At 41.5% G+C, this 23,302-nt stretch overlaps 1 protein-coding gene across 5 annotated transcripts in view; it reads left to right on the forward strand.

The window, feature by feature from the left end:
• Positions 1 to 739: 739 nt before the first annotated feature.
• Positions 740 to 23,302, forward strand: part of XPO4 (exportin 4) — a 117,438-nt gene continuing 94,875 nt past the window's right edge. For 2 of the 5 annotated variants that reach the window (XM_066369187.1, XM_066369189.1), the window contains exons 1-4: positions 817 to 887; positions 3,621 to 3,664; positions 17,031 to 17,136; positions 22,860 to 22,969. In XM_066369187.1, the coding sequence (XP_066225284.1) occupies positions 819 to 887; positions 3,621 to 3,664; positions 17,031 to 17,136; positions 22,860 to 22,969 (329 nt within the window). In that variant the 5' untranslated portion in view covers positions 817 to 818. Of the gene's footprint in view, positions 888 to 3,620; positions 3,665 to 17,030; positions 17,137 to 22,827; positions 22,970 to 23,302 lie in introns of all 5 variants that reach the window. The other 3 variants (XM_066369188.1, XM_066369190.1, XM_066369191.1) reach the window with 2 other exon arrangements.

The following is a 23,302-nucleotide window of genomic DNA, read 5'->3' on the forward strand; positions in this document are numbered from 1 at the left end:
CCCTTTCCTCACTGTGAAGCACCACGAAGCTGAGCAGCAGCCAAGGTAGACATTATTGGGACAGGAATGTCCGCTCCAAACGAAATACACCCACGTTTAGATTAGTCTGTAGAGATCGGAGCCACGTGAGCCGGGAGCCCCATGATCTTGGGACCACGTGCCTGCAGGCTGTCAAGCTCGCTGAAGGAGGGCGAGGTGCGTTCCTGGCGACTCAACGGCCTTTCTCACTGACGCATACTTAACACGATGAACCTCGCGAACACGAGAAGAAGGCTGCCAGCCCTGACTCCTCCGTCCTGGCTCCTGTTCCCGCGGAGAGCCCTAGCTAGAGAAATACGGGCTTCCCGCCGCACCGGGACGACGCCTTCCGCTCTTGCGGCGCGGGACGGAGGCCGGACGCAGGACGCACGTTCTGGGAGGCTCCCGGTCCCCAGGAGGAGCCCCCGCGCAAAGCGCAGCGCAGGCCGGGGAACGGCGGCGACGGCCGGCGTCTGCGCGGGGCCAGGGCTCGGGGTCCCTCAAAGGGACCCGCGGCTCCGTGCGGACCGGCAGCACGCAAGCGCCACCGCGTCCCAGCCACCAGCGGGCACCCAGTCCCCGTGGCCGCTACCCAATTCCCTTCACGACCCCGTTCTCGCCCTCGCCGCCCGGCCCCGCCCCTACCGGCTCCGGCACGGTGCACAGCCCCACGCCGTCCCCGCTTGGCTTCCGTCACCGCCCAGCGCCGCCGGGGAGTGCGGGGGCGGGGCGAGCGCCGATTGGTTGGCTGTGGCGCTGCTCCCAGAATGCACCAGATGGCGCGTCATTGAAGAGAGACCATGATGGCGGCCGTGCTGGGGCCCCCAGAAGTGATCGCTCAGCTGGAGAACGCGGCCAAAGTTCTGATGGTGAGCGCTCTGCCCCGCCCCAGCCTCCGCGCCCGGCAGGCCGCCGGGGAGCCCACGAGGGAGGCGGCGGCGCGGCGTGGCACGGGAGTCTAATGCTGCTGTTTTGCTTTCCGACCTCGTCCTGGGGCTGCCTGTCCCGGGCATGTGCGGCTGCAGGACGAGGGCTTCCCAGGCCGCGGGGGTCCTCGGCATTGCGCGCAGTCTGGGTGCGGGGCCGGGCGGATGGAGGGAGGTGGTGAGGCTGGCCGGCCCGGCGCGGAGTGTGAGCATCCGGTGCTTGGGGTGCCTGAGCATCCTCCGGCCTGCAGTCGCCTCGGGGCCACCGCCGCGACAGCACAGGGAAGGGCGACAGCGGGACGGATGGGAATCTTTGGGACCAAGGTCACTGGGGCCAAACTTGGTCCGGTACTCCCTGCGGGTTGCGCGTCCACTTCATTCTGACAAGACACGTTAAACAATCGGACGAGTAGATTATTCAACCAGGGAATTTGGGAAGAATAAAGTGCAGAAAAGGGTTCCTTGCAGGGAGTAGTCAGAATAAGCTCTGTTCATTAACTCGACAAACTGTGTATATTCTGTCTCAGTTTTGTTTTTTAAATGATGACTTCCGTATTTGTAGTTGTTTTGTTTTCTTGTTCTTTTTTTTAAATTTAGAGGCTCATTTGATTCCTTTATTTGATTAGGCCATTATAAGAATTGAATATAGCTAGGTTTGTTATCCTTTTGGGTTTTTCTTCTTTTCCTTTGGTTAGGTGTTTATGTGGTAAGATTGAACATCACATTTAAAAATATTTAAACTATTCTAGCACAGCTTGTAGTTTCATTAACCAAGATTTGTTTTCACACTCAACACCAAGGTAGGTCATAAAGCTGAGAAGTCTAATAAAAGGCAGGATTTACGTGCTTTATATTAAACAAAGTTATGTGAAACATTTTGTCACTCAACTGTGTAGATAATTGTTCAGATTCCAGAAAAAACTAGTCCTAACTTTTTTTTTTTTAGTCTTAACTTTTTTTTTTTTTTTTTTTTTACAGAGGCAGAGATAGACAGGGACAGACAGACAGGAATGGAGAGAGATGAGAAGCATCAATCATCAGTTTCTCGTTGCACTTTGCGACTTCTTAGTTGTTCCTTGATTGCTTTCTCACATGTGCCTTGACCGCGGGCCTTCAGCAGACCGAGTAACCCCCTGCTGGAGCCAGGGACCTTGGGTCCAAGCTGGTGAGCTCTTTGCTCAAGCCAGATGAGCCCGCGCTCAAGCTGGCGACCTCGGGGTCTCGAACCTGGGTCCTTCCGCATCCCAGTCCGACGCTCTATCCACTGCGCCACCACCTGGTCAGGCATTTTTAGTCTTAACTTTTAATAGAAGGTTCTTAAGATCTTTGACAGAGAATTTCCTGGAAAGTTTTCTAGGAGCCTTGTTTTCATTCGACTCCAGAAGGAGTATGTGACCCAAGAAACACTGCTTTATTTGTTTCATTGATAAAAGACTATTAGTTCGTTCATCACTGGCCTGAGCATTAGGATTTGTGATGGCCAGTGCTCTCCCTCTTCCCTGGCACAGCTAGTTTTATCACCTGTAAGGAGTAGCAGAGAAGATGGTCCTAAATGCTGTTTCTTGAGTGTCAACTACATACCAGACATTGTGTTTACTGTTTTGCACACTTAGTATCCCTTGCAGCAGTGTTACAAGGTTGAGAGATTATGTGGCCTGGATTATATAATTCCTGAGCTGCTCAATTAGGTCTACAACTCAGACCTGCCAGGCTCCAAAGCTGGATTTCTTTCCACTCGACCTTACCACCTGTCATATTTGTTGAATAGGTGACCTGTTTACATACTTCTGATCTTTCCAGAGAAGAGTATGGGAAAAAACGTTATTGAAAATAAATTCTTTTTTAGAAATTTCTACTTACTATTGAAAAACATTACCCAAAATGAGCAAGTAGCAATTATTGTATTAGTTTTCAGTATGATAGCAGCATTTCAATTTGTTGATAAGAGCTCACATTTATTTAATGCTTACTGTGTGTGAGACACTGTGCCAAGCACTTTATATGTTTCACCTCAGCAATTTTGTGAGGTACTTCCATTTTCATTTTATAGACTAAGGGGTTCAAATACATAGGTAGTAAGTAACTGACCCAAATTTTCAAGGTAAGTGGTAGAATGGGGACTCCCATTCAGGTCTGTTACCAGTCTGTGGTTCTTAAACTAGGCTTAGTGGGACTAGAAAGCAGGAGAGTGAATTCATTTAGGGTTAGCAGCTAAGATTGTTAAATCTTCTTCACTTACTAAGCATTAGAATGAAAAAAAAAATGGGTGATTTTTTTTTTCATTTATCTACCTGTCAGTCAGATGGATATCCATCTGAGGAAGCCTTGTTTACAGAAATTTGTCATGTATGTTAGCGGTTAATATGTTTTTTAATTCAAAGTAAATAGCAAAGTAAGTAGTGATGTCTTTCACAGTTATTTTTGCTTAATTTTTTCATTTGGTATATTTCAAGACAATCAGCAGAAGAATGTTAGTGTGCAGAACAGTCTAAGACATCTTTTCTACAAAGATCTTAGGGAGTCTATGATGGGTATCAGAGGAAAATTGTAAGCTGATTTTTGGGTGCAAACATACATTTTTGGTAATAGGGTGTATAACTTTTTATCAGCTTCTCAGGAAATAGAGACCCCAGAATATAAGAACTTAGTCTAAGCATTTTCCCTTCCATTCTACAGATGGGGAAACTGAGGTTCAAAGAGATAGAAGTGACTTGCCAAAGGTAGGTCACATTAAAATTAGTGGTAAGACTAACCCAAAACCCAGAGCACCAGATTCCCATTTCAGAACCATGTTGCTTCTCAAAGTCCACATTATTATAATACCGTAAATGTAAATTTTATCACCTATTGGGAAATTTCAAACTGTGTTTTTGGATATTGTAGTTGCTTGATTGTGCACATCTGTATTCAGTCCTATTTAGATTATTGAATACGCAGCCAAATAAAGTAGATTAGCCCTTTTGACTATTTATGATATTTATGAATTTTATAGATCTCAACATGAGTGATTCCTTCCCAAAAGTAGTAACAGATTATTTTCTTAGATGCTTATACATACTACTTAATTTCCTGATTCAAGTGAGATTACTTGCTAGAAAATAAATTTGAAGAAGGACAAACTAGGATGAGGAAGAACTTTTGTAAACTAGTAACAATGTGCAAATGAAATTATCTATTCTGAAAACTTTGCAAATGAGAACATTGTTTAAATAGCGCCTGGAAATTTTTTTCTAAAAGGTGTATAGTTGTTGGCATTTACTTAAGATACCTAACCTACATTTTTGAGAGGATATTAAGTACATGCCAGAGTAAGTCTAAGTCAACCACACTTTTGTGTTAACAACATTCTCATTGGTGAGAGTCTCTTTGACTGTAAGAATTTAGCAGGTTACGTTTACAGACTTGAAAATTTGGTTTTAGAATATTTTATGTTGATTTAGAAATTATAACAGCAGTACTGGGACATTATTTTAAAGTATATCAACAACACACATGTACAGAGTGAGAGCTGAGACTCCCTTTTCTCCCTCTCCCCACTCTACTCTCCCTACATAATCCACATTAAGTTTGAATACACTTCAATGTTTTTTTCCTATGTTTTTACCCTATACATGATATAGTTTTTGTATAAATGACATACTATAAATGTTATCCTTGATTTAAGAATAAAACCTTAGAGATACCTTTCTGAACAGTAAGAAATTCAAGCTGTGCAGAAAGGTATAGGGGAAAGTAAAAGTTCCTTAAGTTTCTTTCCTTTTCTTCAGAGGTGACTCTTCTTGGCTATCTATAGAGAAAATCTCTAAGCATGGAAGAGCATCCACATATCATTAAAAAAAAAAATTTTTTTTTTACATAAGTGAGATTATGTGGTCCATATCCTTCTGCACTTTTCTCTGTTCACCTTATTGTGGATGAATTTTGAAAGGAAGTTTATTTTCATTATCTGTTTGGGGTTTTTTTTTTTGTTTGTTTTTTGGTGAATAGATATAAAATGTAAGATGTCCTTAGATTTTAGAGACACCATAATGGAAAACTTTAGTATTCTTCTAGTATTACTATTGCTTCTATATGAACCATAAATCCAAAGAGAGCTTTATTTATTTATTGTCTTGAATTTCTTTGGTTTTGTTCCTTGGGGTCCCATGGGCTGTTAGGAAGTGTCTTTAATGATTGACAATATAAGAGAGTGCATAGCATATATGTTGGCTGATACTTTATAGGAAAGTAATTGCATAGTTTTAAAACCAGAGTGAATTTTAATAGATCTAAATGCAACTTTAATGAAAATGATTCATGTCTGACTTTCATAGTTTTTATTGTAGTGCTATTTGGTTAATGTTTTGAAAGTATCTGCAAAATTGTGCTATACAAAAATTTGTATTGTATAATGTGATTTTCGCATTAATTCTGTGAAGTAAATAGTGATATTATTAAACTTTATAAATTAGAAAATCTGAGATTTGGCCCTGGCCAGTTGGCTCAGCGGTAGAGCGTGGGCCTGGCATGCGGGGGACCTGGGTTCAATTCCTGGCCAGGGCACACAGGAGAAGCGCCCATTTGCTTCTCCACCCTCCCCCTTCCTCTCTGTCTCTCTCTTCCCCTCCCGCAGCCAAGGCTCCATTGGAGCAAAGATGGTCCGGGCGCTGGGGATGGCTCCTTAGCCTCTGCCCCAGGCGCTAGAGTGGCTCTGGTAGCGGCAGAGCGAGGCCCCGGAGGGCCAGAGCATCGCCCCCTGGTGGGCAGAGCATCGCCCCTGGTGGGCGTGCCGGGTGGATCCCGGTCGGGCGCATGCGGGAGTCTGTTTGACTGTCTCTCCCCGTTTCCAGCTTCAGGAAAAAAAAAAAAAAAAGAAAATCTGAGATTCAGAGATGGTTAGTGATTAGTTTGTGGTCATATAGCTGGTTTGGACCTGTAATTCAGTCTCTGGCCATTTGTTCATTTCTAGCGCATTTCTTCAGTGTGTATATGGGAGGCACGATATTATATTTGCTGAGGACATAGGAGAAAGACCATGTTTTTAAGGATGGCATAGTCTAATGGAGGAGAAAGGCAAAACTATTAGCAATTGTTAAATAATGTTATAATAAAAGTGCATCCCAGTGTTCTGTGGGAGTACCCAGGAGGGACATCTACTCCAAATGAGGTGGGGATCTAGAAATATGCTTTCAGAACAGGTGAGTCTTTAGCTGAGGCGTGAAGAGCGAATTAGAGTTTTCTAGTTGGGTATCCCAGGTAACCCAGCTAGAGGGATCTATCTAAAGGCCTCGGAGAACCGAACACTGTGTTTGGGGAATATTCCAGTCTTTCTCTAGAATTCCTGAGCTCCTTTTCTGTAAAAGGTGCAGTGCTTTTTATTTTTTTTTGTAATCAGTAATGTACATATAAAATTAAGAGTTTTGATTATAGCATTTACTTCTCTTATTGGAAAGATACGTTATATTCAGTAAGCATTTTTTATTTATTTCAACATTGTCGTTTAGTCTCTGCTGTGGCACTAGATATTAGAAAACTGGCGCTACAGAATTTTTCTCAAAAAAATAGTGGGAAATTTTTATTTAAAATTTAATTCAGTTATATGTGTATTTTGTAGTTGGACTTGTGTCAAACTAAGCTAATTGGAACATAGCCAGCAATCCAGAGAAGAAATGTGCAAAGACCACAATCATCCAGAGATGCCTAAAAAGCAGTTGATAGATTTCAACAGCATTTTATGATTAAGACCTCAGTAAAGTAAAAATTGATAGAACTATAAACTAAATCTTTGAAAACACTAGTAAATGGTGATATTCTTAAGAGTAAAATAGCAGTCTTAATATAACTGTTATTCAAAACCTCGGTAGGGCCTACCTGATACAGTAAGATAATAAAAATGGAGTAACTGCAAGTATTGGAAAGAAAAGTAAAGAACATGATATTTGCAGGTGATGTTCAGGAGAATCATTCTAAGAAAATTAAAAAACTATGAGAACCAATAGTTGTTTGATAAGGTGACTGGATATAGGACAAATAAACTAATTGCAAAATTTCCTTTATACGAACAACGATTAAGTTAAAAATATAAAAGAAACAACATTAGGAATAAAAACTGCAGGAATAAATTATAGGGCACTATTTAATAAGAAACATTTAACATTTTAATGAAGAAAACCATAAAGCTTATTTAAAGAGTATAAAAGATCTTAACTAAATGAGATCTGTATTTTTCAGTCAAAAGAATCTGGTTAAGGTGGCAATTCCTCCTTCATTACTTTATAGATTGAATATAATATCAATTAAAATTCCTTTTCCCTTCTCACCCTTTTGAGGTGCCAGAGAAACTTAACTAATTAATTAGAAAATATATCTGGAAGAATAATTATATGAGAATAACAGAACATTTTTTTTTTAAATGAAAGGTTTGAGGGACTGGATGTACCAGTTGTTGCAATGTGTTGGAAAGCTGCAGTAATTGAAACATTGTAACGCTGTTATGGGAAGAGACTAGAAAGCTGGAACAGTAGTTCAGAACCAGAACTTTTTTTTTTTTTTTTTTTTGTATTTTTCTGAAGCTGGAAACGGGGAGAGACAGTCAGACAGACTCCCACATGCGCCCGACCGGGATCCACCCGGCACGCCCACCAGGGGCAATGCTCTGCCCCTCTGGGGCGTCGCTCTGCCGCAACCAGAGCCACTCTAGCGCCTGGGGCAGAGGCCAAGGAGCCATCCCCAGCGCCCGGGCCATCTTTTGCTCCAATGGAGCCTTGGCTGCGGGAGGGGAAGAGAGAGACAGAGAGGAAGGAGAGGGGGTGGGGGTGGAGAAGCAAATGGGCGCTTCTCCTATGTGCCCTGGCCGGGAATCGAACCCGGGTCCCCCGCACGCCAGGCCGACGCTCTACCGCTGAGCCAACCGGCCAGGGCCCAGAACCAGAACTTTGATTAAAATGGTATTTTGAATTGTAAAGATGTGGTGAAATAGAGTGCTACCGAAAGTATAAAAAGTTACAAGTTGGCCCTTGCCAGTTGACTCAGTGGATAGAGCATTGGCCTGGTGTGCGGAGTCCTGGGTTCAAGCCCCAGTCAGGGCACACAGGAGAAGTGACCATCTATTTCTTTTCCCCTCCCTCTCCCCTCTTCTCTCTCTCTTTTCTCTTGCAGCCAGTGACTCAATTGGTTTGAGCGTGAGGATAGCTTGTCTGGTCCTCTGCCTCAGGTGCTGAGGATAGCTTGGATGATTCTAGCATCAGCTCCAGACCGTGGGTTGGTCAGGTGGTTCCCAGTTGGGGTGCATGCAGAAGGGAGTCTGTCTCACTATATCCCCTCCTCTCACTTAAAATAGAAAGCTTTTTCTTTTAAAAATATTTTATTATAAAACAAAATAGTAGGCCCTGGCCAGTTGGCTCAGTGGTAGAGCATCGGCCCAGTGTGTGGAAGTCCTGGGTTCAATTCCTGGCCAGGGCATACAGGAGAAGTGTCCATCTGCTTCTCCACCCTTCCCTCTCTCCTTTCTCTCTATCTCTCTCCTCCCCTCCTGCAGCCAAGGCTCTATTAGAGCAAAGTTGGCCTGGACACTGAGGATGGCTCCACGGCCTCCGCCTCAGGCACTAGAATTACTCTGGTTGCAACGAAGCAATGCCCCAGATGGGCAGAACATTGCCCCCTTGTGGTCATGCGAGGTAGATCGCAGCCGTGCGCACGTGGGAGTCTGTCTCTGCCTCCCTGCTTCTCACTTCAGAAAAATACAAACAAACAAAAATCCCATAATGGCAGAATTGTGCTTTCTGAGTAATAAACTTAAAAATTGCAAGAGTAATATTTTTGTATCATAACTTTATGTAATACAGTAAATAACGCCTGTGATATCTTAATTGATTGTAAGCTATTTTGACTGCTTTTTTATTTTTATTTTTTTATTTATTCATTTTAGAGAGGAGAGGGAGAGACAGAGAGAAAGAGAGAGAGAGAGAGGAGAGACAGAGAGAGAGAAAGGGGGGGAGGAGCAGGAAGCATCAACTCCCATATGTGCCTTGGCCAGGCAAGCCCAGGGTTTCGAACCGGCGACCTCAGCATTTCCAGGTTGACGCTTTATCCACTGCGCCACCACAGGTCAGGCTTGACTGCTTTTTTATAAATGTATTAGGTCATCAAAATTTTACTTTTAGCAAGTTCATTTTTGGTTAGTATAATCAAAAGAACTAGGCCCGCCTGACCTGTGGTGGCGCAGTGGATAAAGCACCGACCTGGAATGCTGAGGTTGCTGGTTCAAAACCCTGGGCTTGCTTGGTCAAGGCACGTATGGGAGTTGGTGCTTCCTGCTCCTCCCCCCTTCTCTCTCTCTCTCTGTCTTCCTTCTAAAATGAATAAATAAAATCTTAAAAAAAAAAAAAAGAGAACTAGGCCCTATGTGACCGCACAGGTCACATTCATGATTTGGCCTTGGGCTCAAGTCCATCACTGTTGGTCTCCCCTTCCAGAACCTTAAATGCATGTACTCCTGTGGCTTGGAGTACTCTGCTCCCTGATTTGTCTAGTTAGCTTTTAATTCCTTAGATCTCAGTGCAATGGTTTACTTTGTCAGAAAGCCTGGACATGCTGAACTAATTTTTTTTCTTAGTACCATTTGCTTTTGTAACATTTATTACACCCACAATGTTATGCTGTTTGTGGGAGTCTGTGATTGACTCCTCTTGGATTGTAAGCCCCATGTGGACAGGGATTCTGTTTGGTTTTGCTTATCACTGAAGCGCTATTGTGTCTGAAGCATCTAGCACATTCTGGGCACATAGTGGGCGTTGGATAGTATTTTGTGGACTGGTGTGTGTGAACAGTGTTGTAGGGAGGCACATAGTGTTGTGTGGGTGGGTGGGAGGGCGGTCAGATACAGATTAGCCAGGTCTAAATTGAGGTTTGTTCCTGGATGCTCTTTGTGAGACATTGGTTAAGTTTTTATCTTTCCAGCTTCTTAGAACCCTTCTGTCATCGCCCATTCTCTGCCTTAGCCACATTAGTGCTCTTTCAGCCCTTCCTCATCCTGCTCTTCTTGCATGTATTACTCTGTTGGCCGATGATGCTCTTCTTCATGCTCATGTGATCCTCTGGGGTCTCTGTATAGTCACTGTCTTAGGAATGCCTTCCCAAACTCCCCTGAAAGCTGAAACTCACCTGTTCTGTACTTAGTATCTGTGTGGGTCATCACACCTACCACATTCACATTCTTACATTAACTTGTGCTGTTAATTGGTTAATGTTGCCTCCCCTGCTAGACTCTAACATGTATTAGTTTAGGGACCTAGTAGTTGCTCAGTACTATTTGTTGAATGAAGAAAATAAATGTGTAAATGAGGGGGTAGTGTGAGATGAGCCTCAGGAAACAGGCAGGGACTGGGTTATCCTGGGGCCTCATTTGCCACAGTGATCAGCTGAATTCATCCAGTAGTGTGACTTAAGGGCAGCAGTGTGAAATCTGATCTGAGGGAAGCAAGGTGTGAGGTAGGCAGCTGTCAAAGTTGTTAAAAAGATGATGAGATTCTGAACAAAGCTAGGTAGGAGTGTATATATTAATCTTAAAACTTTTTGTTGTTGTTGAGAGACAGAAAGACAGGAAGGGAGCAAGATGAGAACTTGTAGTTGCTTCACTTCAGTTGTTCATTGATTGCTTTTTTTTTTCTTCTTTTTTTTGTATTTTTCTGAAGTTGGAAACGGGGATGCAGTCAGACTCCCGCATGCACCCGACCGGGATCCACCCGGCATGCCCACCAGGGGGCGATGCTCTGCCCATCTGAGGCGTTGCTCTGCTGCAACCAGAGCCACTCTAGCACCTGTGGCAGAGGCCACAGAGCCATCCTCAGCGCCCGGGCAAACTCTGCTCCAATGAAGCCTTGGCTGCGGGAGGGGAAGAGAGAGACAGAGAGGAAGGAGAGGGGGAGGGGTGGAGAAGCAGATGGGCGCTTCTCCTGTGTGCCCTGGTCAGGAATTGAACCCTGGACTCCTGCACGCCAGGCCAACGCTCTACCACTGAGCCAACCGGCCAGGGCCCATTGATTGCTTTTTATATGTGCCTTGACTAGGGGGTTCAAGCCAAGCCAGTGACCCCTTGGTCAGGCCAGTGACCGCGAGCTCAAGCCAGCAACCTTGGGCTTCAAGCTAGCGATAATGGATGGGATCCTGTTGATGATCCTATACTTAAGCCAGCAGCCCTGCCTAAATCCAGTGACCCCTTGCTCAAGTCAGGTGAACCTGCACTCAAGCCAGCGACTTTGGGGTTTCCAACCTGGGATCTTAGCGTCCCAGGTCAACTCTGTCCAGTGCACTACCACCTGGTCAGCCTTCTCAAAACATTCTTCAATACTGAAGTGACTCTTAAGGAAACAGCTTATGTAAGCTCAGAATTTCTCACTGTTTATCTTAAAAATTAATAGAAATTTTACTCTAATCTGTAACATATCCATCTTTAATATAAAATTATTTGACCCTAATCTTTCAACAAAACCATTTTAGAAAGCTGGTCTGTCTGTTTTGTGGTTTTGTGGTAGGGGATAGAGCAGGGGTCCCCAGACTTTTTACACAGGGGGCCAGTTCACTGTCCCTCAGACCGTTGGAGGGCCGGACTATAAAAAAAACGATGAACAAATCCCTATGCACACTGCACATATCTTACTTTAAAGTAAAAAAACAAAATGGGAACAAATACAATATTTAAAATAAAGAACAAGTAATTTTAAATCAACAAACTGACCAGTATTTCAATGGGAACTATGGGCCTGCTTTTGGCTAATGAGATGGTCAGTGTCCAGTTCCATATTTGTCACTGCTAGCCGTAACAAGTGATATGACGCGCTTCCGGAGCCATGATGCTTCCCGCGTCACCGGAAGTAGTACTGTACGTGAGCGAAGCGCGCTTTGTGGCGCTGCCACTCTTAGTACTCCAGGAGCACAGGAGCATCTGCATCCTGTGCTCCTCTCACTGACCACCAATGAAAGAGGTGCCCCTTCCAGAAGTGCGGCGGAGGCCGGATAAATGGCCTCAGGAGGCCGCAGTTTGGGGACCCCTGGGATAGAGAACAAATTAGAAAGCAACAGTTGAATGCCAGTGACCAAGTCAGGTGAGAGTAGAAAAATCACCCTTTTGCTATATTAGTAAGCACACGTGGGAATTATTACAATTTAGGAACGGAAAGGCAGTGTAACATTCAGAGCCTGGAGCCAGACTATCTGGACTCTTGGCTCCACCTGGGACTAGCTGTGTGACATTTGGCAAGGCATTTAACCTTTGTGCCTGTTTCTTCATCTCTAAAATAGGAAAGTAATGCATCTACCTCAGGGAGTTAATGTATACTTAAATTATTCCATTTACATGAGAAGGAAAGTGTTTAGTGTAGTGCCTGGCACATAGTAAGTGCTCTATAATTGTTATTTTGTACTTTAATTTATCATATAACATTGAGTCAAAGCACATAAATCAAGAGGGCCTTATTATAAGTGCTCAGTAAATATTAATTCACTTTCTTCTAGAGCAGTGCTGATAGAACTTTCTGTGTTGATTGAAATGTGCTAAGTCCACACTCTGATATGGTAGCCACTAGCCACCTGCAGCTGTTGAGCGCTTGAAATACGGCGAGTGCAGTGGGGGAGCTAAATTTTTATTTTTACTTAAAAAAATTTTTCATAGTGAGAGAGAGATAGAGGGACAGACAGACAGGGAAAGAGATGAGAAGCATCAACTTGTAGTTGCAACACCTTAGTTGTTCATTGATTGCTTTCTCATATGTGCCTTAACCGTGGCAGGGGTGGGGGGCTCCAGCCAAGCCAGTGACCCCTTGCTCAAACCAGCAACCTTGGGCTCAAGCCGTTGACCTTGGGTTCAAGCCAGTGACCTTTGGGCTCAAGTCAGCGACCTTTGGGCTCAAGTCAGCGACCATGGGGTCATGTCTATGATCCCACGCTTAAGCTGGATGAGCCCGTGCTCTAGCCAGCAACCCAAAGGCTATCAGCATAGGTGTTTTTGGCTGGTACAAGTATCCTCATATGTAAAATAGGGATAATAATAGTATCTACCTCAGGGTTGTTGTGAAGGTTAGTGATATTTTTTCTATCTTTTTCAGGGATCCCCAAACTTTTTACACAGGGGGCCAGTTCACTGTCCCTCAGACCATTGGAGGGCCGCCACATACAGTGCTCCTCTCACTGACCACCGATGAAAGAGGTGCCCCTTCTGGAAGTGTGGCGGGGGGCTGGATAAATGGCCTCAGGGGGCCGCATGCGGGCTGTGGTTTGGGGACGCCTGTTTTAGATTATACTTATTGCTTATAGAATCCGATATTTTATAAGTGAAGTATCATTCTTTGTTATATTAGAATTATATTTAGACCTGTACTTTAAGTGTGTGGATATCACGGTGTACAAAGACAATTAGCTTTAGGAACTACTTTTGTCTGTAGCATAACTAGCATATTAATTTGCAGAATTATACCTATGTAGTGCTTGCTGCTTTTCAAGAGTGATGAAAAGGAATGTATAATTCAAATTCTCTGGGTAACCCATAGTTGATTTGTGTTCCCAGCAGTAGTGTAATGTGCTTGGTATTCAGGATATAGTCAGCAGATACTTATGATAAAAGATCTTGTGAAAACACAAACTCAGCATGTTGAATTGGGGAAGATGGTGGGTATGAAGAATTTGCAAATGTTGGGACAAACGTATATTGAGTTAATTAGTCACAGTATGTTAAGCCTTTAAAAAATTATTAAAGAATTTGACACCACTTCAATGAAAATGTTTGCATTTTTATCTAGAGAGCTGTAGAGGGCACTATATCCTTAAGAATAGTAGGGAAGGGGGTCGGGCACTATAGAAAGGGGGGCAAGGGAAATGTTGAGAGGAATATGGGGGAGGGAGGATGCATTCGGGGTGACCCTAGAATCTATGTAAACACAAATAAATAAATAAAAAAAGAATAGTAGCCCTGGCCGGTTTGCTCAGTGGTAGAGCGTCGGCCTGGCGTGCAGAAGTCCCGGGTTCGATTCCAGGCCAGGGCACACAGGAGAAGCGCCCATCTGCTTCTTCACCCCTCCCCCTCTCCTTCCTCTCTGTCTCTCTCTTCCCCTCCTGCAGCCAAGGCTCCATTGGAGCAAAGATGGCCCGAGTGCTGGGGATGGCTCTGTGGCCTCTGCCTCAGGCGCTAGAGTGGCTCTGGTCGCAACATAGCGACGCCCCAGATGGGCAGAGCTTTGCCCCTGGTGGGCGTGCCGGGTGGATCCCGGTCTGGCGCATGCAGGAGTCTGTCTTGACTGTCTCTCCCCGTTTCCAGCTTCAGAAAAATACAAAAAAAAAAAAAAAGAAAAGAATAGTAGTGGGAACTGGCTTTAACTAATGAGAATTCCTTTAGGCAAGAACTTCGAAATCACTTATTTCTCTTGGATGTATATTTTTTGTTTGTTTTTACTATTTTAACTGAAATTAGCATGATTAATGTTGCATAGTTGGTCTAGTTTATAATGAATATTGATATAATAATGTGCTTGGTTGCAAAGTGTTATTTATCTTTCATATTCTTTGAATATACATAGTTGAAATTATGATATCCCTACTGGATACTCGTTACAATAACAAAGGTTTATTTCCCTATTGTCTACCCTTCCCTCCCCCAGTTGAGAATCGTGATGTTTTAATTAGTAGGCTCCTCTCCTCCTCTTCAGATGAGTCAGAGACAACAACCAAACAGTATAATGGGATCATATGCTTAGGTAGGTCTGATTCAGAGAGTATTATCTTGAGAAGGATTCTTAGAACAAAGTGGAATTTTAAAACCTGGGAAGACTTCAGAAGCTGTTTTATTAAGATATGGCTGGCTTTTCTGGCTGATTATTATTCAGATAGGAGTTCTATAAATCCCAGACTTTACTATTTCCTTTTTCCGATTTAATGGTGATTTTAGAAAACTTGAGATAGAATTATCTGATAATACTTCTATCTTTTTTATTGATGGTTGAAAAACTTTGGGTTTTTATTGTTTTTGCTAAATAATACTAAATTTCATTTTGAAGGCAGGGCTTGAATGATGTAATTTTGATCCATTTATTTAATTAAGAAAAAAAGAAGAGGAAAGAGATCATGACCAAAAAAATAGAAGTTAACTCCCACCCTCTCCTCCCCTCAAAGCGTTAGCCAGTGACATGAGCATCATTCACTTATTTTTTATATAATTTTATATTTTTAATGGGGTGACATCAATAAATCAGGATACATATATTCAAAGAAAACATGTCCAGGTTATCTTGTTGTTCAATTATGTTGCATACCCATCACCCAAAGTCAGATTGTCCTCTGTCATCTTCTATCTAGTTTTCTTTGTGCCCCTCCCCCTCCCCCTTTCCCTCTCCCTCTCCCCCCGTAACCACCACACTCTTATCAATGTCTCTTAGTCTCACTTTTATGTCCCACCTACGTATGGAATAATGCAGTTCCTGGTTTTTTCTGATTTACTTATTTCACTTCGTATAATGTTATCAAGATCCCACCATTTTGCTATAAATGATCCGATGTCATCATTTCTTATGGCTGAGTAGTATTCCATAGTGTATATGTGCCACATCTTCTTTATTCAGTCATCTGTTGACGGGCTTTTTGGTTGTTTCCATGTCCTGGCCACTGTGAACAATGCTGCAATGAACATGGGGCTGCATGGTATCACTCACTTTTCACTCAGTGCCTGATGTTCAGGTGGTGGCATACTCTGCCCCACCATACTCTGCCCCACTAGTCTACCCTGAAGGCATGGGGCAATGGGTGCCAGTTTTAGCTCTCAGCAGGTTATTCAAAGCAGATGAACTGGTGGGCTCAAGTCCAGAAATTCTTCCCAGGTTTTCTGCCCATTAGGTGGGAAAACAAAACAAACATACACACTGCTGTAAGCTTGTAAAATTGAAGTGGGGTGGGGAAGGCCATAAGAAGAGGTTGGCAGGAGAAGAGAAACCTTAGGTCGGTCACTCAAGCTTTCTCCTGGATACAGGCTTCAGTAGAGCTCCGTATAGGTGGACTCTAGGTTTCTGAAGAACAAAAATCCCTCCAGGAGGAGCTGAGATGTGCCATGCAGAATAGTTCTTCCAGCAGAGGGCTCTGGAGAAAGGGCAGTTGATCTTCCCATCTAGGAGACAGAACAGTGGTAGGGAGGTTCTCCTGGTACCATGAAGTATATGACAAGGCTGAGGGAGAATCCTGAGATTCTGGCCAAATATGAGATTGGTACACACATGAAGACTGAAAAGCAATCGGAACCCTCAAAGCCTACTCCCACCAGCATACACTGGCTATGCAGAGTGCTGCCAGAGTTCTTTCTATAAGGTGGTAGGTCAAGTTAGTGGCTGGCCATGTTAGTAACAAGACACCTGCAAGAATTGAAAAAGATTTACAGAACATTTCAGAGCTCTCTTTTCAAAGATGGCATTTTCATATATATATGAAAATAAATATATTTTAAAGTTAAGAAAAATAAAACTGACTTAAGGCATGCTCTGTGTAAAAAAAAAAGAAAGAAAAAAGAAAAATTTAAATGAGACTGTCTACTGCTGTAGTCTCAACTTTATCACAGCCAGCTTGTTACTTTTATTTTGGAAGAGAAGATGTAAAAGTTTTGATCATTCAGAAGGCAAGTGTAGCCACTTACAAAAACAAAGGCAGGAATAGAGTAGGGAAGGAAATAATCTTGGATTCAGTTTCAACAGTGCTGAAGAGTTTTGAAATAGTTTGAACTTGGTCAAGTTAGATGGAGTTGTATATTTTGGAATAAAAGGCACTAAGTTAGCTGTGTTTAATAAAATATGAAAACGTTAGATAAGTATCTCTCTTTCTAAAATGTAGACAGCTTTAAAGGATTCTGCCCCAGACCTTGCCAGGAATTTCTTTCTTTTTCCTGAAACTATATTTTAAATATTTATCATGAAGTTTCATATTAGTATTTTCTAAAAAGAAATAAAAGAAGAATTTGTGCTCCTGTTGCTCCCCCCAAATGAAAGTATATTCTTATCGTGGGTGAAAGGATTGCTGTTATTCATGTTTTCTTATTGAACACATGTGCTCTATTTTTTTGTTTTGTTTCTCATAACTGTCAAGGCACCGCCTTCCATGGTCAACAATGAACAACGCCAGCACGCAGAGCACATATTCTTATCATTTAGGAAATCAAAGTCACCATTTGCAGTTTGCAAGCATATTTTGGGTAAGTATTCACCTTAAAAATATTTTTGCATAATCATTGCTAATTCTTCTGTCTTGACCATTAGATATTTTAAATTCCTTTTAAAATAACCAGGTATGTAGTTAAAATCATTCTACTAAGTGGCTTTAAATATATCCATATAGCCCAACAGAAAACTTATTTTAACTTTGGATTTTCTTCCCTTAGATACAGTATTTAATAATTTGTTTTATTGACCATAACGTGAAGGCTATGAGTGAGGGGGAAATCTAATATTTTTTCAGTTGTTTTCAAGTGTTATATCATTTATTATAGGAAATGTACTGTATCTTATCCCAATGTTTTAAAATTGAGATTGTTTTTAGAGTTTTCTATGATTTTTCTTTTAATTGTTTTTTCAATGTGTTTTTTTTTTCCAGCCATGTAGTTTGTACTTAGCTTGCTTAGTATTAGTTCTGTGCAGGTTATCACTGTGTACCCTAAAATAAGCATTGATTTTATTTATTTATTTTTAGTGAGAGGAGGGGAGGCAGAGACAGACTCCCTCATGCGCCCTAACTGGGATCTACCCAATAGGCCCACTAAGGATGATGCTCTGCCCATCTGGGGCCCTTGCTCTGTTGCAACTGGAGCCATTTTTTTTTTAGCGCCTGAAGTGGAAGCCATGGAGCCATCCTCAGCATCCAGGGCCAACTAGCTCTAATCGAGCCATGGCTGCAGGAGGGGAGTAGAAGAAAGAGAGAGACAGAAGTGAGAGGGGTACGGGTGGAGAAGCAGATGGGCACTTCTCTTGTATGTCCTGACTGGGAATTGAACCTGGGATGTCCATGCTGAGCCAATGCTCTCTGCCTCTGAGCCAACTGGCCAAGGTGAAGCATTGATTTTTACTCTAGTGGAAGGTTTTATGAGTACCTTATACCTGACACGCGTACAGAAATTATTTCTTTCCAAAGGTGGTATTTTCTCAGAGAGGTATATATATGTATATGTATATATTATATATGTATATATGTATATATAGTCTTCTGCCTTTTAGATACTTTATAACTTTTTTATTATTGGCTCTTTTTTTCCTAATTGGAGCCATTTTTTTGTCAGCCATATTTAAGCCTCTGAAATGCCAAGTTATCCATGACAACAAAATTGGCTAGTTGAGTATTTGAAGCTAAAATAACTGACCTTTTATTCTTGTGCTTTGACTTACCTGTTAGCCCCCAGTGCTCTGGTTTCCAGATGGAAATTGCCTGCAGTGAAAGTTACATATTAGACATGTTCTTCATACACGAGGTATAAGTGAGAGTTGTTAGTTTGACTGGGATGGGAGAGCTTTGGTGCAGGAACAGTGAGTCCCAGCCTAGTGGTGCCTGCTGCCTGTCATCACCTCATCACCTCGAGGAGTCACTTACCCTGCCTCAGCCTGTTCTCACCTGTGAGACAGGAATAGTGATGTCACATTCCTTCATGGATTTGGCTATGTTATGTGGTTGTGAGTTGCAAGTGTAGTAACAACGTGGAAGAAAAGTCACTTTGTAAACAGGTAAATGCCATGACCCATTACCTCATTTTAAATGGCTTTTAAAATATATGATGTGTAAAAAATGCTATGTTTTGTTTGCAGAGAGTTAGCAGTGGTGATGAGCTCTCCCACTCAGAAGTTAGATCTCACCAATTAGAGGAGCAGCTTTAATAACCACCTCTTAAAGCCCAAATGAGGACTTTTTTTTGTTGTTTTTTGTGTTTTTGAGTGGTGAATTTATTTCTGGCACTAAGAAAATTTATTTTATGTCTGGAGAATATTTAACTCAGTGTTAAATTAAAAAAAGCAAACTAAACATCAACCTTAAGAATTTAAGGGAGACTTACTTCATCTTTACTGCCTGAAAATTGTTTAGCATTAATGGATTAGAAAACCACTGTTTAAACTAGGTACCTAAGGTAATGTGAAAATGGTAGCGACACTGCCCTCACTGGGTCCATCAGTGTTTCATCTGACCTTCTGTTGTAACTCAGTCATTCTTCTCTACTGATTGGGAAGTAGTTGATCCAAGTTATGAGCATTTTATTAGTGTATTTGTTTATACCACTCTTTCCTTTTTCAAGTGTCTGTATTTATGAAGCATTGTTGCTTTGTTATGATTTGAGCTTGTTTTGGAAAACTTGTTTTTCTGATAAAAATTTCTAAAGAATTTATTTATTATTTATTGCCAGTTTCAGTCATGCTTGTAAAATCAGTTTGGTTTTTGAGACATGATGAACTATGTAAGAGCCCAAGTGCATGTATTACAGTCATTAATGTACTGCCAAGCCATGTGTCACATTAATGTTACATCTAAACTTCACAGAATTTCTTTTAACTCCGTCCGTCCTCAGTTGCCACCAGCACTGAAGGGTTAATTCCTCTAAGAAGACTTCTCATGCAAGTGGCAGTCAATCACAATTCAGAATTTTTACATTCTTGTCTAGGGATGTGTGTCATTTTTATAGAATGTCTGGGTAATCTAATAAATGTGAGACTTTCTCCTTGATGCTTCCCTTTTCTGGCCTCTTAAAATTTTTCCCTTCCCCTTCCCACTTAAGTTTTATTACATTTCTCCTCATTTCCTTGTGTTTTCCTTTTGTTACATTCTAGTTCTAATTTTTTTGCTCTTTTCTGTGTGTGCACACATGTGCATGTGCATGTTGCATGTTTGTGCATTTTATCAGGAGAGCACTTTCAGGCTACTTCACCTCAGAAGTCTTTGGCACTTAGGAGTTAAATGTTCAGGAAATGTGAGTTCTCTTCTTGTTAAAGAGCTGCTGTACCCACAGACAGTGAGGGACTGGTTCCATGCTCCTGGAGCTAACTTTCTGGCATTTTTTGGTCCTTCTCCCAGGGAAAAATGGATTTCTTTCATTTGTTATCTCAGAAGTAGGCAACATAAAACAAAATGGGAGACTTATTGTGGGTTGGTGTGCATGTGAGTCTGTCATTAAATAGACTGAGTCTTATATCTCTTGTGATTGAAGGCGAGAGAGGTGATTGTTGTCATTGGCATCTGGGCTTGACTACAGCGTTTTTCTATTTTTATTTAAAATTATTTATTTATTAAGCTTTATAGAAAGAAGGGAGAGAGACAGGAATACAGATCTGTTCCTGTATGTGCCCTGACTGAGGATTGAACCACCAACCTCTGCACTTTGGTACAGTGTTCTACCCAACTGAGTTATCTGGCCAGGACATGGTTTTCTTTTTTAAAAAAAAGTATTTTCTGATCAGAACATAGTGTGTATATTTCCTTTCTTATATTTACTTCATTTTAACTTTTGTCTTCATGTCTCTGTTGGTTTCAGATGGTTGACAAGACACAAACGAGTTTTATTTACATAATTACTATGAAAGAAAGTTGCTGTGGTAGGGAATGAAACTGTCCTCCTTAAGTGGCCTAAAATGATTGGTCACCTGGACAGTAGTACCCTAGTCCGTGGAAAGCCATCCCCAAAACATTAGAAATTCTAGATGAATATGAGTTCCTTGTGAACACCTGGCCATTTCGAGCATCTCTGTAGCAGAGAGTAAGCCTCATGTAGTCTGGGTCCTGCTGACAGGTTGCCAGAGTACCTACAAGGAGCTTTTGCACATTTTGTGAGGGGTAAGTGCAATATATGAAGGTAGGGCACACAGTTTTCATGAGAAAGTATAATTTCGTAGGGTAGGAAAATTCCTTCTTTGAAATTTGGAATTTGGCTTTCTTTTTTCCAGATTCCTCCATTCTTGGAGAGCTTCTTATGATATAGTAATAGATCTTTATTTAATACCAAACAGAAGAAGAGTTACCATGAAAACTTTGTATGTCATTCACCTTTTGTAATTGTCCCCCAAAAACAAATTGTTAGGAGTGAGCATGTTCCATTGCTCTTGAAGACCAGAGGTGCTTGTTTGTTCTTCGTTGGTGTGTGCAGTTAGGGTTGGATCAGTGTTGCTCAAGGAACATACCAGCCAGCCACTTGACATTTAGCTTTCCTTCTTATCTCTTGATACTGCAGTTCCTTTAACTGTAAAATGCAAGAATGAACTAGATCTTTGAAGTTCTATTTCTAAAATTCTGTGAGTCCCTAAGGTTTTGTTTTCATGTTAAAATCCATAGTTAAGGATTTCAGATTTTTTGTTCTTAAAACTTTTTCTGTCATAGTAGAATGTGAAGGTGGGCAGAACCATCATTTTGTTTCAAAGAGATTTATAATAAGAGATTGTATGAGTCACCTTTATGAAGCAGTACTGTATTTCTCCTTAAGTGACCTAAATATAATAGATAAAGCTGGTTTCTGTTTCAAACCCTCTTTGAATAAAACACTGACTTGTTTTTCTCCTGTAACTTTAAATACATCTTTCCATTATAAGTTTACATTTTTTGAAAGCTATTGCTTTATTTATTGATTACATTTTATGATTTCTAAATTTTTGTGAGTTTTGATGATCATCTCAATTAGAATTCATGTTAAGATAGCATTGAATAATAAAACGTTAAAATAGAAAGTCCAAGTCGTTTCCTCTTACTAGTTTTGGTATTTTCAAAATTTCTAGGGAGTTGTGTAATGTAATAGGAATTTATGTAGGGATAAACCTTTCCTCTCACATTTTTATGGCCAATTGTGTCAAGATCACTTGTAAGATTTTAAATGACCTGAGCTTGGATAGGACAGAAAACGCTGTGCCTGACTATGTCTTCATGCTCTTCTGGAATTTCTTGGAAGTACCATTCTCTACCTAGAATGACCTCCTCATGGCTTTCAATGCTCATGCTCAGTGACCTCGGCAGGTAACCTGTAGTCTAACCATGGACTTTCTGTGGATTAAATGTGATGGTTACTTTTTAGAGCGCCAGAAATTTCCACTTTTTCTTGACTTTATCTTGACTGTTTCTCCCTTTTGATAATGCTGTTTGGAAACTGCCTTGAGTTGTATTGGTGAATAAAAGAAAAATAGAAAATTAATATAAAGTATTTTTTAGTTATGTTAATTTTCTATTTTTTTCCCCTCCGGATTTAGTTTTTAGTTCAGATACGATCACTTGCTAGTTGAGGCTGGATATTTCTTAGTGTAGCTTTGGGATTTTACTCAGTTTGATCAATATTGCAATCAGAAAATCCACAAGAACTTCTCACCCTGTGTAAATGTGATTCTTTTTTTCTTTCCTTTTTTTTTTTACCTTTTGAGAAAAATAACTGAAGTATGATTGTATTTATTTCTGAACTTACTATTGGAGAAGGGTCATCCTGCTGAAAGCTTAATTACTTAAATTGATATTAGCAGTGTGGCTCATCACAAATAGTAATGTTCAAAGACTAGTTTATTATGGTATTTTGCAGATACCAAGTTCTGTTTTGCACAGGGTGAGAATCTCTTAGAAAATTTTCTGATTGCTTTATATTTTTATTTTTTATTTTTTTAAAGCTGTGTTATTTTTTAGTTCTTCATGCTTTGGAAGTAACAGTTGAAGAGAGGTGAGGAAAGTTTGTGAAAATTGTGATCGGGGATTAGCTGCCACCTGCCTGAGGTGTCTTCTGAGAGGAACTAACCTCTTTGTGGTGCTAGAGCAAGGTCCCTGGATAAAAAAAAAGAACAGGTAATCATCTTATTCCTTGTCCAAAAAGTTCTGTTTTAAAATTAATAAATGCAATGTGTTCAAGGGAAGATGAGCTGCTGTTTACAGAAAGTGTCTCATCTCTCCTCAGAAACGAGCAAGGTGGACTATGTCCTTTTTCAGGCTGCCACGGCTGTCATGGAGGCCGTGGTCCGAGAGTGGATCCTCCTGGAGAAGGGCAGCATCGAGTCCCTGCGAACATTCCTCCTGACCTATGTCTTACAGAGGCCCAAGTGAGTGCACGGGGCGGGCCTGCTGGGACTCGCGCGCTGAACTTACCCTTCTGCGGCTTTCCCTTTGTTTTTCTTTATTTTTAATGATAGATGCTACAGATAAGCTCTGTGGGGCTCATATTTTAAAAACTCATACACATGATTATAGCTTGTTTTTCTACTTAATGAAATACAGGGGGTCTTGGTTACAACACAGTTCCATTCCTATGACAGTGACGTGTAAGTCAAAACACACCCTAGCCTAACACAAACGGAACACTTGCGCTTTTAACAGTACAAAATGGCGTAGGTAAGCGTACTGGGGCACACCAGCTCCCTCACTGATAATGTCAC

The sequence above is a fragment of the Saccopteryx leptura genome, chromosome 2 (assembly GCF_036850995.1).
Source record: "Saccopteryx leptura isolate mSacLep1 chromosome 2, mSacLep1_pri_phased_curated, whole genome shotgun sequence".
Classification (NCBI taxonomy): domain Eukaryota; kingdom Metazoa; phylum Chordata; class Mammalia; order Chiroptera; family Emballonuridae; genus Saccopteryx; species Saccopteryx leptura.